The sequence below is a fragment of the Scyliorhinus canicula genome, chromosome 15, assembly GCF_902713615.1.
Source record: "Scyliorhinus canicula chromosome 15, sScyCan1.1, whole genome shotgun sequence".
NCBI lineage: Eukaryota > Metazoa > Chordata > Chondrichthyes > Carcharhiniformes > Scyliorhinidae > Scyliorhinus > Scyliorhinus canicula.
Window position 1 is genome coordinate 145581863 of NC_052160.1, and position 17957 is coordinate 145599819.

Consider the following 17957-nt stretch of genomic DNA (forward strand, 5'->3'; position numbering starts at 1 on the left):
GACTGCTCTCAGATTGACAGCTCAGAGTGACATCTCTCAGAGTGACAGCTCAGAGTGACAGCTCAGAGTGACAGCTCTGAGTGACAGCTCAGAGTGACATCTCAGAGTGACAACTGAGTGGCAGGTCAGAGTGACAGCTCTCGGTGTGACAGCTCTCAGAGTGACAGCTCAGAGTGACAGCTCAGAGTGACAGCTCTGAGTGACAGCTCTGAGAGTGACAGCTCTCAGAGTGACTGCTCTCAGAATGACAGCTCAGAGTGACAGCTCTCAGAATGACAGTTCCCAGAATGACAGCTCACAAAGTGACAGCTCAGAGTGACAGCTCTCAGAGTGACAGCTCTCAGAGTGACAGCTCAGAGTGACAGCTCAGTGTGACAGCTGAGAGTGACATCTCTCAGAGTGACAGCTCTCAGAGTGACAGGTCACATAGTGACAGCTCGGAGTGACAGCTCAGAGTGACAGGTCACAGTGACAGCACAGAGTGACAGCTCAGAGTGACAGCCCTCAGAGTGACAGCCCTCAGAGTGACAGGTCTCAGAGTGACAGCTCAGAGTGACAGCTCAGTGACAGCTCTCAGAGTGACAGCTTTCAGAGTGACAGCTCAGAGCGACAGTTGAGAGTGACAGCTCTCAGACTGACAGCTCAGAGTGACAGCTCGGAGTGACAGCTCTCAGAGTGACAGCTCAGTGACAGCTCTCAGAGTGACAGCTTTCAGAGTGACAGCTCAGAGTGACAGCTCAGAGTGACAGCTCTCAGACTGACAGCTCAGAGTGACAGCTCAGAGTGACAGCTCAGAGTGACAGCTCAGAGTGACAGCTCTCAGATTGACAGCTCAGAGTGACAGCTCAGAGTGACAGCTCAGAGTGACAGCTCAGAGTGACAGCTCTCAGATTGACAGCTCAGAGTGACAGCTCTCAGAGTGACAGCTCTCAGAGTGACAGCTCAGAGTGACAGCTGAGTGGCAGGTCAGAGTGACAGCTCAGAGTGACAGCTCTCAGATTGACAGCTCAGAGTGACAGCTCAGAGAGTCAGCTCTCAGAGTGACAGCTCAGAGTGACAGCTCTCAGAGTGACAGCTCTCAGAGTGACAGCTCTCTGAGTGAGAGCTCAGAGTGATAGCTCTCAGAGTGACAGCTCAGAGTGACAGCTCTCAGATTGACAGCTCAGAGTGACAGCTCAGAGTGACAGCTCTGAGTGACAGCTCAGACTGACAGCTCAGAGTGACAGCTCAGAGTGACAGCTCAGAGTGACAGCTCTCAGATTGACAGCTCAGAGTGACAGCTCAGAGTGACAGCTGAGTGGCAGGTCAGAGTGACAGCTCAGAGTGACAGCTCTCAGATTGACAGCTCAGAGTGACAGCTCAAAGAGTCAGCTCTCAGAGTGACAGCTCAGAGTGACATCTCTCAGTGTGACAGCTCTCAGAGTGACAGCTCAGAGTGATAGCTCTCAGAGTGACAGCTCAGAGTGACAGCTCTCATATTGACAGCTCAGAGTGACAGCTCAGAGTGACAGCTCTGAGTGACAGCTCAGAGTGACAGCTCAGAGTGACAGCTCAGAGTGACAGCTCAGAGTGACAGCTCAGTGTGACATCTCTCAGAGTGACAGCTCTTAGAGTGACATCTCAGAGTGACAGCTCAGAGTGACAGCTCAGAGTGACAGCTCTCAGATTGACAGCTCAGAGTGACAGCTCAGAATGACAGCTCAGAGAGTCAGCTCTCAGAGTGACAGCTCAGAGTGACAGCTCAGAGTGACAGCTCTCAGATTGACAGCTCAGAGTGACAGCTCTCAGAGTGACAGCTCTCAGAGTGACAGCTCAGAGTGACAGCTCTCAGAGTGACAGCTCTCAGAGTGACAGCTCAGAGTGACAGCTGAGTGGCAGGTCAGAGTGACAGCTCAGAGTGACAGCTCTCAGATTGACAGCTCAGAGTGACAGCTCAGAGAGTCAGCTCTCAGAGTGACAGCTCAGAGTGACAGCTCTCAGAGTGACAGCTCTCAGAGTGACAGCTCTCTGAGTGAGAGCTCAGAGTGATAGCTCTCAGAGTGACAGCTCAGAGTGACAGCTCTCAGATTGACAGCTCAGAGTGACATCTCTCAGAGTGACAGCTCAGAGTGACAGCTCAGAGTGACAGCTCTGAGTGACAGCTCAGACTAACAGCTCAGAGTGACAGCTCAGAGTGACAGCTCAGAGTGACAGCTCTCAGATTGACAGCTCAGAGTGACAGCTCAGAGTGACAGCTGAGTGGCAGGTCAGAGTGACAGCTCAGAGTGACAGCTCTCAGATTGACAGCTCAGAGTGACAGCTCAGAGAGTCAGCTCTCAGAGTGACAGCTCAGAGTGACATCTCTCAGTGTGACAGCTCTCAGAGTGACAGCTCAGAGTGATAGCTCTCAGAGTGACAGCTCAGAGTGACAGCTCTCAGATTGACAGCTCAGAGTGACATCTCTCAGAGTGACAGCTCAGAGTGACAGCTCAGAGTGACAGCTCTGAGTGACAGCTCAGAGTGACAGCTCAGAGTGACAGCTCAGAGTGACAGCTCAGTGTGACATCTCTCAGAGTGACAGCTCTTAGAGTGACATCTCAGAGTGACAGCTCAGAGTGACAGCTCAGAGTGACAGCTCTCAGATTGACAGCTCAGAGTGACAGCTCAGAATGACAGCTCAGAGAGTCAGCTCTCAGAGTGACAGCTCAGAGTGACAGCTCTCTGAGTGACAGCTCAGAGTGACAGCTCAGTGTGACAGCTCTCAGTGTGACAGCTCAGAGTGACAGCTCGGAGTGACAGCTCAGAGTGACAGCTCTCAGAGTGACAGCTCAGAGTGACAGCTCGGAGTGACAGCTCTCAGAGTGACAGCTCAGAGTGACAGCTCTCAGAGTGACAGCTCAGAGTGACCGCTCAGAGTGACAGCTCAGAGTGACAGCTTTCAGAGTGACAGCTCTCAGAGTGACAGCTGTCAGAGTGACAGCTCAGAGTGACAGCTCAGAGTGACCGCTCAGAGTGACAGCTCTCTGCTGTCTCTGCTGCATCTTTTACTCTCTGAGCAGATCTCAATCCAGTAGAATTGCAAACAAGCAAAATGCTGCAGTTTGGCGACAGAAATTGCTGTCTTTGGCGGAGAGTGAGCTGGACTTTCCCTTTAAGAGTTTGTTGAAGCGACTCCTTTAAGAAAAGGCTTTGCTGGGAGTGAGGCTGAGACGTCAGCGCGTCTATTTCCACTGAAACTCCATGGAAGCGAAGTGAAACTGAGCGAGTAGACCTGAATTGGAGTGTGTGAGTTAGTAACTGGCCCTGAATCCCAGTGTGTGAGTTAGTAACTGGCCCTGAATCCCAGTGTGTGAGTTAGTAACTGGCCCTGAATCCCAGTGTGTGAGTTAGTAACTGGCCCTGAATCCCAGTGTGTGAGTTAGTAACTGGCCCTGAATCCCAGTGTGTGAGTTAGTAACTGGCCCTGAATCCCAGTGTGTGAGTTAGTAACTGGCCCTGAATCCCAGTGTGTGAGTTAGTAACTGGCCCTGAATCCCAGTGTGTGAGTTAGTAACTGGCCCTGAATCCCAGTGTGTGAGTTAGTAACTGGCCCTGAATCCCAGTGTGTGAGTTAGTAACTGGCCCTGGATCCCAGTGTGTGAGTGAGTAACTGGCCCTGAATCCCAGTGTGTGAGTTAGTAACTGGCCCTGAATCCCAGTGTGTGAGTTAGTAACTGGCCCTGAATCCCAGTGTGTGAGTTAGTAACTGGCCCTGAATCCCAGTGTGTGAGTGAGTAACTGGCCCTGAATCCCAGTGTGTGAGTGAGTAACTGGCCCTGAATCCCAGTGTGTGAGTTAGTAACTGGCCCTGAATCCCAGTGTGTGAGTTAGTAACTGGCCCTGAATCCCAGTGTGTGAGTGAGTAACTGGCCCTGAATCCCAGTGTGTGAGTGAGTAACTGGCTCTGAGGGAAAGTGACCCACTAGGTAGTGCTGAATGCGGGAGAAGGGAAACTGAGGCAGTGGCTGGGAAGCTGGGAAGCTGAGGTTGGGAAGCTGGGAAGCTGAGATTGGGAGGCTGGGAAGCTGAGGCTGGGAAGCTGGGAAGCTGAGGCTGGGAAGCTGGGAGGCTGAGGCTGGGAAGCTGGGAAGCTGAGGCTGGGAAGTAGGGAAGGTGAGGCTGGGAAGCTGAGGTTGGGAAGCTGAGGCTGGGAGGCTGGGAAGCTGAGGCTGGGAAGTAGGGAAGGTGAGGCTGGGAGGCTGGGAAGCTGGGAAGCTGAGGCTGGGAAGCTGGGAAGCTGAGGCTGGGAGGCTGGGAAGCTGGGAAGCTGAGGCTGGGAGGCTGGGAAGCTGGGAAGCTGAGGCTGGGAGGCTGGGAAGCTGGGAAGCTGAGGCTGGGAAGCTGAGGCTGGGAAGCTGCCCAGTTTTCCCGCTGAGAGAGTGAACACAGACACACACAGAGGGTGAGAGGAGCAGAGTTAGTGTTGGGCAGGAGCTCCGGGTTCAGTCTGCGCTCCAACTTTGTGTCTCCGCTCCCGGCGCCGCCAGTTGCCGGCGGGTTTTCCGGCTCCGATGTGACCATGTTGTCCAATGTGGCCACCGCCCGGGAGCCGCAGAGAGGAGGGGAGCCCCCGGAGCCCCCGGAGCCGCTGCTGCTGCCCCAGAGAAGCGGCTGTCAGACCCGCAAGGTCGCGATCACTGAGGATTACCGGGTAACTGCCCAGGTCCTGGGGCTCGGCATCAACGGCAAAGTCCTGGAATGTTTCAGCAAGAAAACGGCGCAGAAATTCGCCCTCAAGGTAAGAAGCTGGGACACAGCCCGCGGCACCCCCCCCAGACACACACCCATAGACACACCCACACCCACCCACACAGACCCACACACACACCCTCACACACACCCACACACACACCCACACACACACCCACACACAGACCCACACACACACCCACACACACACACCCTCACACACATACCCTCACACACACCCACACACAGACCCTCACACACCCCCACACACAGACCCTCACACACACCACACACACACCCTCACACACACACCCACACACCCACCCACACACCCACCCACACACACACACACCCACACACACACTCACACACACCCTCACACACACCCTCACACAGACCCACACACACACCCTCACCCACACCCACCCACACCCTCACACACACATCCTCACACACACCCTCACCCACACACATACCCTCACACACACCCACACACACACCCTCACACAGACCCACACACCCACCCTCACACACACCCACACACCCTCACACACACCCTCACACACACACTCACACACCCTCACACACACACCCTCACACACACCCTCACCCACACACACACACCCTCACACAGACCCACACACACACCCTCACACACACCCACACACACACCCTCACACACACCCACACACACCCACACCCACACACACCCACACCCTCACACACACATCCTCACACACACCCTCACCCACACACATACCCTCACACACACCCACACACACACCCTCACACAGACCCACACACGCACCCTCACACACACCCACACACACCCTCACACAGACCCACACACACACCCTCACACACCCTCACACACACACCCTCACACACACCCTCACCCACACACACACCCTCACACACACCCCCCACCCACACACACACACACACCCTCACACACACCCTCACACACACACACTCACACACACCCTCACACACACCCTCACACACACCCACACACACACCCACACACACACCCTCACACACACCCACACACACACCCACACAGTCACCCTCACACACACCCACACACATACACTCACACAGACCCTCACACTGACCCACACTGAGACCCACACACAGACCCTCACACAGACCCACAGACACTGACCCACACACAGACCCTCAAACAGTCCCTCACACATACCCTCACACAGACCCCACACATACCCCACACAGACCGACACACAGACCCTCACACAGACCCTCACACAGACCCTCACAGAGACTCACACACAGACCCTCACTGAGACTCACACAGACCCTCACACAGACCCACACACACCCTCACACAGACCAAAAACACAGACCCACACACACACCCTCAGAGAGACCCACACAGAGACCCGCACACAGACCCACACACCCACTCACACAGACCCAAACATACACCCTCACAGAGACCCACACACAGACCCTCAGAGAGACCCACACAGAGACCCGCACACAGACCCACACACCCACTCACACACCCTCACACAGACCCACACACACCCCCCACACACCCAACCACACACACCTTCACACACCCACCCACACACAGACGCACACCCACTCCAACATACACACCATCACACACACCCATAAACCCTCACACCCACCCACACACACCCTCTCACACATACAGCCCCACACAGAGACCCAAACACACCCACACACACCCTTACCCACACACAGACACCCATACACCCCCTCACACACACCCCCCCCACACACACACCTACACCCCCCCCACACATGCACACCCACAGCCCCACCCACAAACCTAACCCCCCCCCACACACATTCTAACCCCTCCACACACCCCATACCCGCCTGCCACAGTCTAACCCCACCCCCCACACACACACTCTATCCCCCCCCCCCCCACACACCCACACACACACACACTCTAATCCCCCCCTCCCCACACAGTGAGTGGCTGGGTGGGGGTTAGAGTGGAGGTCAGAGTGAGATTGAGAATCTCTCTCTCTATCCCTCTGCGGAAACCAGGTGTGTTTAATGTGCTGATTTTGGAAGAGGTTAGAGCAGTGAAAGGTGGAGAAATCATCTCCCTTTTAATTCGGCCTAAAGAGGCTCCCCAGGGGAAACCCTTTAGATGAAATTGTGAGGAATGAAAGAGACGGTTAGAAATTGCCCAGCAGGTATATTTCCTGCTCGGAAAGTGAAAAACTTTTCTTCATCTGGATTGGTCTGTCACACTGAAGCGGACCTGTGAGAGGGAACGGATGTGGACAATGTGGATCCAGGCTGGGATTGGGCATTGACCTCCCGCCTCAGTGGGGAGGCTTCAGTGACCCCTAGATGGAAATTGACAGGTCAACACACACCCTCACACAGACCCACACACACACCCTCACCCACACCCACCCACACCCTCACACACACATCCTCACACACACCCTCACCCACACACATACCCTCACACACACCCACACACACACCCTCACACAGACCCACACACCCACCCTCACACACACCCACACACCCTCACACACACCCTCACACACACACTCACACACCCTCACACACACACCCTCACACACCCTCACCCACACACACACACCCTCACACAGACCCACACACACACCCTCACACACACCCACACACACACCCTCACACACACCCACACACACCCACACCCACACACACCCACACCCTCACACACACATCCTCACACACACCCTCACCCACACACATACCCTCACACACACCCACACACACACCCTCACACACACCCACACACGCACCCTCACACACACCCACACACACCCTCACACACACCCACACACACACCCTCACACACCCTCACACACACACCCTCACACACACCCTCACCCACACACACACCCTCACACACACCCCCCACCCACACACACACACACACCCTCACACACACCCTCACACACACACACTCACACACACCCTCACACACACCCTCACACACACCCACACACACACCCACACACACACCCTCACACACACCCACACACACACCCACACAGTCACCCTCACACACACCCACACACATACACTCACACAGACCCTCACACTGACCCACACTGAGACCCACACACAGACCCTCACACAGACCCACAGACACTGACCCACACACAGACCCTCAAACAGTCCCTCACACATACCCTCACACAGACCCCACACATACCCCACACAGACCGACACACAGACCCTCACACAGACCCTCACACAGACCCTCACAGAGACTCACACACAGACCCTCACTGAGACTCACACAGACCCTCACACAGACCCACACACACCCTCACACAGACCAAAAACACAGACCCACACACACACCCTCAGAGAGACCCACACAGAGACCCGCACACAGACCCACACACCCACTCACACAGACCCAAACATACACCCTCACAGAGACCCACACACAGACCCTCAGAGAGACCCACACAGAGACCCGCACACAGACCCACACACCCACTCACACACCCTCACACAGACCCACACACACCCCCCACACACCCAACCACACACACCTTCACACACCCACCCACACACAGACGCACACCCACTCCAACATACACACCATCACACACACCCATAAACCCTCACACCCACCCACACACACCCTCTCACACATACAGCCCCACACAGAGACCCAAACACACCCACACACACCCTTACCCACACACAGACACCCATACACCCCCTCACACACACCCCCCCACACACACACCTACACCCCCCCCACACATGCACACCCACAGCCCCACCCACAAACCTAACCCCCCCCCCACACACATTCTAACCCCTCCACACACCCCATACCCGCCTGCCACAGTCTAACCCCACCCCCCACACACACACTCTATCCCCCCCCCCCCCCCACACACCCACACACACACACACTCTAATCCCCCCCTCCCCACACAGTGAGTGGCTGGGTGGGGGTTAGAGTGGAGGTCAGAGTGAGATTGAGAATCTCTCTCTCTATCCCTCTGCGGAAACCAGGTGTGTTTAATGTGCTGATTTTGGAAGAGGTTAGAGCAGTGAAAGGTGGAGAAATCATCTCCCTTTTAATTCGGCCTAAACAGGCTCCCCAGGGGAAACCCTTTAGATGAAATTGTGAGGAATGAAAGAGACGGTTAGAAATTGCCCAGCAGGTATATTTCCTGCTCGGAAAGTGAAAAACTTTTCTTCATCTGGATTGGTCTGTCACACTGAAGCGGACCTGTGAGAGGGAACGGATGTGGACAATGTGGATCCAGGCTGGGATTGGGCATTGACCTCCCGCCTCAGTGGGGAGGCTTCAGTGACCCCTGGATGGAAATTGACAGGTCAACTCTTCCGTTTCAGGAATGTAATAAGTTGTCATTTCAGTAATGTTCAGTCTGGCACCATACTTGTACTGGGGAGGGGGTGGTGTGACAGGGAATGGGCACTGGGGGGGTGACAGGGAATGGGCACTGGGGGGGGGGGGGTGGTGACAGGGAATGGGCACTGGGGGGGTGACAGGGAATGGGCACTGGGGGGGTGACAGGGAATGGGCACTGGGGGGGGGGTGGTGACAGGGAATGGGCACTGGGGGGGGGGACAGGGAATGGGCACTGGGGGGGGGGTGGTGACAGGGAATGGGCACTGGGGGGGTGACAGGGAATGGGCACTGGGGGGGATGACAGGGAATGGGCAATGGGGGGGTAACAGGGAATGGGCAATGGGGGGGGTGACAGGGAATGGGCACTGGGGGGGTGACAGGGAACGGGCACTGGGGGGGGTGACAGGGAATGGGCAATGGGGGGGTGACAGGGAATGGGCACTGGGGGGTAACAGGGAATGGGCAATGGGGGGGTGACAGGGAATGGGCAATGGGGGGTGACAGGGAATGGGCACTGGGGGGGTGACAGGGAATGGGCAATGGGGGGTGACAGGGAATGGGCACTGGGGGGGGTGACAGGGAATGGGCACGGGGGGGGTGACAGGGAATGGGCACTGGGGGGGTGACAGGGAATGGGCACTGGGGGGTGACAGGGAATGGGCAATGGGGGGTAACAGGGAATGGGCAATGGGGGGGTGACAGGGAATGGGCAATGGGGGGGGTGACAGGGAATGGGCACTGGGGGGGGTGACAGGGAATGGGCAATGGGGGGTGACAGGGAATGGGCAATGGGGGGTAACAGGGAATGGGCAATGGGGGGGTGACAGGGAATGGGCACGGGGGGGTGACAGGGAATGGGCAATGGGGGGGGTGACAGGGAATGGGCACTGGGGGGGGTGACAGGGAATGGGCACTGGGGGGGTGACAGGGAATGGGCACGGGGGGGTGACAAGGAATGGGCAATGGGGGGGGGTGACAGGGAATGGGCACTGGGGGGGGGTGACAGGGAATGGGCACGGGGGGGTGACAGGGAATGGGCACTGGGGGGGGTGACAGGGAATGGGCAATGGGGGTGTGACAGGGAATGGGCACTGGGGGGGGTGACAGGGAATGGGCACTGGGGGGGTGACAGGGAATGGGCACGGGGATGACAGGGAATGGGCATGGGGGTGACAGGGAATGGGCACGGGGGGTGACAGGGAATGGGCAATGGGGGGGTGACAGGGAATGGGCACTGGGGGGAGGGTGACAGGCAATGGGCACTGGGGGGGGGGTGACAGGGAATGGGCACTGGGGGGGTGACAGGGAATGGGCACTGGGGGGGTGACAGGGAATGGGCACGGGGGGAGGGTGACAGGCAATGGGCACTGGGGGGGGGTGACAGGGAATGGGCACTGGGGGGGGGTGACAGGGAATGGGCACTGAGGGGGTGACAGGGAATGGGCAATGGGGGGTGACAGGGAATGGGCACTGGGGGGGTGACAGGGAATGGGCACTGGGGGGGTGACAGGGAATGGGCACGGGGGTGACAGGGAATGGGCATGGGGGTGACAGGGAATGGGCACGGGGGGTGACAGGGAATGGGCAATGGGGGGTGACAGGGAATGGGCACTGGGGGGGTGACAGGGAATGGGCACTGGGGGGGTGACAGGGAATGGGCAATGGGGGGTGACAGGGAATGGGCACTGGGGGGGTGACAGGGAATGGGCACGGGGGTGACAGGGAATGGGCACGGGGGGTGACAGGGAATGGGCAATGGGGGGTGACAGGGAATGGGCACTGGGGGGGTGACAGGGAATGGGCACTGGGGGGTGACAGGGAATGGGCACTGGGGGGGTGACAGGGAATGGGCACTGGGGGGGTGACAGGGAATGGGCACTGAGGGGGTGACAGGGAATGGGCACTGGGGGGGTGACAGGGAATGGGCACTGGGGGTGTGACAGGGAATGGGCACTGGGGGGGTGACAGGGAATGGGCACGGGGGGAGGGTGACAGGCAATGGGCAAAGGGGGGGTGACAGGGAATGGGCACTGGGGGGGGTGACAGGGAATGGGCACTGGGGGAGGGTGACAGGGAATTGGCACTGGGGGGGTGACAGGGAATGGGCAATGGGGGGGTGACAGGGAATGGGCAATGGGGGGGTGACAGGGAATGGGCAATGGGGGGGTGACAGGGAATGGGCACTGGGGGGGTGACAGGGAATGGGCACGGGGGGGTGACAGGGAATGGGCAATGGGGGGGTGACAGGGAATGGGCACTGGGGGGGGTGACAGGGAATGGGCAATGGGGGGTGACAGGGAATGGGCACGGGGGGGGTGACAGGGAATGGGCATGGGGGTGACAGGGAATGGGCACGGGGGGTGACAGGGAATGGGCAATGGGGGGGTGACAGGGAATGGGCAATGGGGGGGTGACAGGGAATGGGCACGGGGGTGACAGGGAATGGGCACTGGGGGGGTGACAGGGAATGGGCAATGGGGGGGTGACAGGGAATGGGCACGGGGGTGACAGGGAATGGGCACTGGGGGGGTGACAGGGAATGGGCACTGGGGGAGGGTGACAGGGAATGGGCAATGGGGAGGGTGACAGGGAATGGGCAATGCGGGGGTGACAGGGAATGGGCAATGGGGGGGTGACAGGGAATGGGCAATGGGGGGGTGACAGGGAATGTTCAATGGGGGGGTGACAGGGAATGGGCAATGGGGGGGTGACAGGGAATGTTCAATGGGGGGGTGACAGGGAATGGGCAATGGGGGGGTGACAGGGAATGGGCAATGGGGGGGGTGACAGGGAATGTTCAATGGGGGGGTGACAGGGAATGGGCAATGGGGGGGTGACAGGGAATGGGCAATGGGGGGGGGTGACAGGGAATGTTCAATGGGGGGGTGACAGGGAATGGGAACTGGGGGGGGTGACAGGGAATGGGCATTCACTGTTGTTGTGAAGAGCTTGTTAAAAATTCCATGCCCTCTGTGCACAGATATAAAGTTGATGTTTTGACACAGATCTGACCAACTGCAAATAAACCCAATAGCTTTGGCCACATTTCCGATGGAAAAGTGCTGTCACAACCTTTTTGTATTCGTTCATGCGACGTGGGAATTGCTGGCTGGGTCAGCATTTATTGTCCATCTCTGAGGGCAGCTTTAAGATTCAACCACATTGCTGTGGTTCTGGAGTCACATGTAGGCCAGACCAGGTAAGGATGGCAGATTTCCTTCCCTGAAGGACATTAGTGAACCAGATGGGTTTTTGTGACAACAATGGTTTCATGGTCATCGTTAGACTTCTAATTCCAGGTTTTTGTTGAATTCCAATTTCGCCGTCTGCCCTGGTGGGATTGGAACCTGGGTCCACAGAGCATGACTCTGGGTCTCTGGATTACTAATCCAGTGACAATACCACTATACCACTGCCTCCCCTAACTGTGTATTGTGACTACTCAGGAGGAGAGTTGAGCTCCGCTGTACTCAGATATTCTTACGGAATGTCTCTGCACAATGTGTGATATTTCTCAGATTAACTTTAAATCCCCTGGGCTGTAGGCACAGAACGAAGGGGGATCTGTGGGACACAGCTTGTCCCGAGAGGCACACTTTTTACTGGAAGGAATTTGATCTTTGCCAACACCATTGATATTTTGTGGGATGCAGTAATACTATTAAGGTTATTCAAATGATTATTGTAGACCAGAAATCATTCTAAGCTAATAAATCTTCAGATATGGTTGAGTTCAGCAATCATTCAGTGTAAAATAGTCTGTTAGATAGGCTTATGTACATATTCATCGCACTCTGTCTCCAATGTGAATAGGTCAACAGCGTAACCTGTTCTAAAACTTGCCAATCTGCATCTTAAAGACTCAAACGTGTTTTTGAACAGGGCTCTTGTGAAACATTCTTGTGCATCTTGAAAAATGAAGTTTTTGAAGGTGAAAGGATTAGGCGCAGAGAAAGGATTACAGCCGGACTGAAAAGAATGAAATCAAAGTACCAGAAAATGCTGGGAGCACTCGAGAGATGAGCAGCATCTGTGGAAAGAGGAGCCAAGTTAACACTTCTGGTCGCTGACCGTTGATGCTCATTGATATGGGTGAAGTCAGTAAAGAAGAACGTGATTCAGTCACTTTATCAAACACCTGAAATGGGGGTGGCACAGTGGTGCAGTGGTTAACACGACTGCCTCACGGCATTGAGGACCCGGGTTCGATTCCGGCCCTGGGTCACTGTCCGTGTGGAGTTTGCACATTCTCCCCGTGTCTGTACGAACTCCCCCCTACAACCCAAAGATGTGCAGGTTAGCTGGATTGGCCACGCTAAATTGCCCCTGAATTGGGAAAAAAAAATAATTGGGTGCTCTAAATTAATTTAAAATAAATCAAACACCTGAAGAAAGGGAAACGCAATGCGTGTTTCAGTCTGAGATCTGGAAAAAGCAAGTTTGACAGTGCGATGATTCTGTATTTTAATAGTTGAGTCGGAAACATTAGGGACCTTCAAGTGGTATTTTCTTATATTCTGTATTTTAATATGGAATATAAAAAAATGCAGCACGGTGACATTTATTTAGAATTCAGACAGGACATGTGACACAAGTTTTAAATAATCGTACCGATAGGAAATGGCTCAATGTAGTTTTTGTTTATCGAACAAAGGTACAGCACAGGAACAGGCCCTTCGGCCCTCCAAGCCCGTGCCGACCATGCTGCCCATCTAAACTAAAATCTTCTACACTTCTGGGGTCCGTATCCCTCTATTCCCATCCTATTCATGTATTTGTCAAGATGCCCCTTAAATGTCACTATCATCCCTGCTTCCACCACCTCCTCCGGCAGCGAGTTCCAGGCACCCACTACCCTCTGTGTAAAAAAAACTTGCCTCATACATCTCCTCTAAACCTTGCCCCTTGCACCTTAAACCTATGCCCCCTAGTAATTGACCCCTCTACCCTGGGGAAAATCCTCTGACTATCCACTCTGTCTATGCCCCTCATAATTTTGTAGACCTCTATCAGTCGTCCTTCAACCTCTGTCGTTCCAGTTGAAACAAACCAAGTTTATTCAACCTCTCCTCATAGCTAATGCCTTCCATACCAGGCAACATCGTGGTAAATCTCTTCTGCACCTTCTCTAAAGCCTCCACATCCTTCTGGTAGTGTGACGACGAGAATTGAACACTGTACTCCAAGTGTGGCCGAACTAAGGTTCTATACAGCTGCAACATGACTTGAAAATTCTTATACTCAATGCCCCGGCCAATGAAGGCAAGCATGCCGTATGCCTTCTTGACTACCTTCTCCACCTGTGTTGCCCCTTTCAGTGACCTGTGGACCTGTACACCAAGATCTCTCTGACTGTCAATACTCTTGATGGTTCTACCATTCACTGTATATTCCCTACCTGTATTAGACCTTCTAAAATGCATTACCTCACATTTGTCCGGATTAAACTCCATCTGCCATCTCGCCGCCCAAGTCTCCAAACGATCTAAATCCTGCTGTATCCTCTGACAGTCCTCATCGCTTTCCGCAATTCCACCAACCTTTGTGTCGTCTGCAAAATTACGAATCAGACCAGTTACATTTTCCTCCAAATCATTTATATATTCTACAAACAGCAAAGGTCCCAGCACTGATCCCTGCGGAACACCACTAGTCACAGCCCTCCAATCAGAAAAGCACCCTTCCATTGCTACTCTCTGCCTTCTATGACTTAGCCAGTTCTGTATCCACCTTGCCAGCTCACCTCTGATCCCGTGTGACTTCACCTTTTGTACCAGTCTGCCATGAGGGACCTTGTCAAAGGCCTTACTGAAATCCATATAGATAACATCCACTGCCCTACCTGCATCAATCACCTTTGTGACCGTCTCGAAAAACTCTATCAAGTTAGTGAGACACAACCTCCCCTTCACAAAACCGTGCTGCCTCTCGCTAATGCAACCCCTTGCTTCCAAGCAAGTAGATCCTGGGAGTAGATCCTGTCTCAAAGAATTCTCTCCAGTAATTTCCCTCCCACTGATGTAAGGCTCACCGGCCTGTAGTTCCCTGGATTATCCTTGCTACCCTTCTTAAACAAGGGAACAACATTGGCTATTCTCCAGTCCTCCAGGACATCACCTGAAGACAGTGAGGATCCAAAGATTTCTGTCATAGTTGCTGATTGATCGCGCAAGCAAAATGATGCAGTCTGACTTCATTCCTTGATGCGTTTGATCTGAAAGTGGGATTGAAACAATGTTAATAACTGGTTTTCTTTCGAGTACAGAATGCTTTTTATATTGTAAGTAGCATTTTCACTGGACTATTTATTCCTTCGGTTTAATCTATTTCTATTTAAGAAGTAATTCTGCATGGATCATAGAATCCAATACAGATTGAATGGATAAAACTAATCCTGTCCCTCCATTTTATTATAGAAAAACATAGAACATAGAAAAATACAGCACAGAACAGGCCCTTCGGCCCACAATGTTGTGCCAAACTTTTGTCCTAGATTAAGAACAAATTAATCTGCACCCCATCATCCTACCGTAATCCATGTACCTATCCAACAGCCGCTTGAAGGTCCCTAATGTTTCCAACTCAACTACTTCCACAGGGAGTGCATTCCATGCCCCCACTACTCTCTGGGTAAAGAACCTACCTCTGACATCCCCCCTATATCTTCCACCATTCACCTTAAATTTTTGTCCCCTTGTAATGGTTTGTTCCACCCGGGGAAAAAGTCTCTGACTGTCTACTCGATCTATTCCCCTGAACATCTTATAAACCTCTATCAAGTCGCCACTCACCCTTCTCCGTTCCAATGAGAAAAGGCTGAGCATCCTCAACCCTTCCTCGTATGACCTACTCTCCATTCCAGGCACCAGCCTGGTAAATCCCCTTTGCATCTTTTCCAAAGCTTCCACATCCTTCCTAAAATGAGGCGACCAGAACTGCACACAGTACTCCAAATGTGGCCTTACCAAGGTTTTGTACAGCTGCATCATCATCTCACGGCTCTTAAATTCAATCCCTCTACTAATGAACGCGAGCACACCATAGGCCTTCTTCACAGCTCCATCCACTTGAGTGGCAACTTTCAAAGATCTATGAACATAGACCCCAAGATCTCTCTGCTCCTCCACATTGCCAAGAACCCTACCATTAACCCTGTATTCCGCATTCAGATTTGTCCTTCCAAAATGGACAACCTCACACTTGTCAGGGTTAAACTCCATCTGCCACTTCTCAGCCCAGCTCTGCATTCTATCTATGTCTCTTTGAAGCCGACAACAGCCCTCCTCACTATCCACAACTCCACCAATCTTCGTATCATCTGCAAATTTACTGACCCACCCTTCAACTCCCTCATCCAAGTCATTCATGAAAATCACAAACAGCAGAGGACCCAGAACTGATCCCTGCGGTACGCCACTGATAACTGGGCTCCAGGCTGAATTTGCCATCCACCACCACTCTCTGACTTCTATTGGTTAGCCAGTTCATTATCCAACTGGTCAAATTTCCCACTATCCCATGCCTCCTTACTTTCTGCATAAGCCTACCATGGGGAACTTTATCAAATGCCTTACTAAAATCCATGTACACTACATCCACTGCTTTACCTTCATCCATGTGCTTGGTCACCTCCTCAAATAATTCAATAAGACTTCTGAGGCAAGACCTACCCTTCACAAATCCATGCTGACTATCCCTAATCAAGCAATGGCTTTCCAGATGCTCAGAAATCCTATCCCTCAGTACCCTTTCCATTACTTTGCCTACCACCGAAGTAAGAGTAACTGGCCTGTAATTCCCAGGGGTATCCCTATTCCCTTTTGTGAACAGGGGCACGACATTCGCCACTCTCCAATCCCCTGGTACCACCCCTGTTGACAGTGAGGATGAAAAGATCATTGCTAACGGCTCTGCAATTTCATTTCTTGCTTCCCATAGAATCCTTGGATATATCCCGTCAGGCCCGGGGGGACTTGTCAATCCTCAAGTTTTTCAAAACGGCCAACACATCTTCCTTCCTAACAAGTATCTCCTCGAGCTTACCAGTCTGTTTCACACTGTCCTCTCCAACAATATGGCCCCTCTCATTTGTAAATACTGAAGAAAAGTACTTGTTCAAGACTCGTTCAAGACCTCTCCTATCTCTTCAGACTCAATACACAATCTCCCGCTATTGTCCTTAATCGGACCTACCCTCGCTCTAGTCATTCTCATATTTCTCACATATGTGTAAAAGGCCTTGGGGTTTTCCTTGATCCTACCTGCCAAAGATTTTTCATGCCGTCTCTTAGCTCTCCTAATCCCTTTCTTCAGTTCCCTCCTGGCTATCTTGTATCCCTCCAGCGCCCTGTCTGAACCTTGTTTCCTCAGCCTTACATAAGTCTCCTTCTTCCTCTTAACAAGACATTCAACCTCTCGTGTCAACCATGGTTCCCTCACTCGACCATCTCTTCCCTGCCTGACAGGGACATACATATCGAGGACAGGTAGTATCTGTTCCTTGAACAAGTTCCACATTTCAATTGTGTTCTTCCCTGACAGCCTATATTCCCAACTTATGCACTTCAGTTCTTGTCTGACAGCATCGTATTTACCCTTCCCCAATTGTAAACCTTGCCCTGTTGCACGCACCTATCCCTCTCCATTACTAAAGTGAAAGCCACAGAATTGTGGTCACTACCTCCAAAATGCTCCCCCACTAACAAATCTATCACCTGCCCTGGTTCATTACCAAGTACCAAATCCAATATGGCCTCCCCTCTGGTCGGACAATCTACATACTGTGTTAGAAAAGCTTCCTGGACACACTGCACAAACACCACCCCATCCAAACTATTTGATC

The 17957-nt window shown here is 53.5% G+C and overlaps 1 protein-coding gene across 1 annotated transcript in view; it reads left to right on the forward strand.

The window, feature by feature from the left end:
• Positions 1-3189: 3189 nt before the first annotated feature.
• LOC119978892 (MAP kinase-activated protein kinase 2) overlaps positions 3190-17957 on the forward strand; it is a 285626-nt gene continuing 270858 nt past the window's right edge. Inside the window, exons 1-2 of the mRNA XM_038820809.1 lie at positions 3190-4122; positions 4173-4756. Of these exons, the coding sequence (XP_038676737.1) occupies positions 4538-4756 (219 nt within the window). The 5' untranslated portion in view covers positions 3190-4122; positions 4173-4537. The remainder of the gene's footprint in view (positions 4123-4172; positions 4757-17957) is intronic.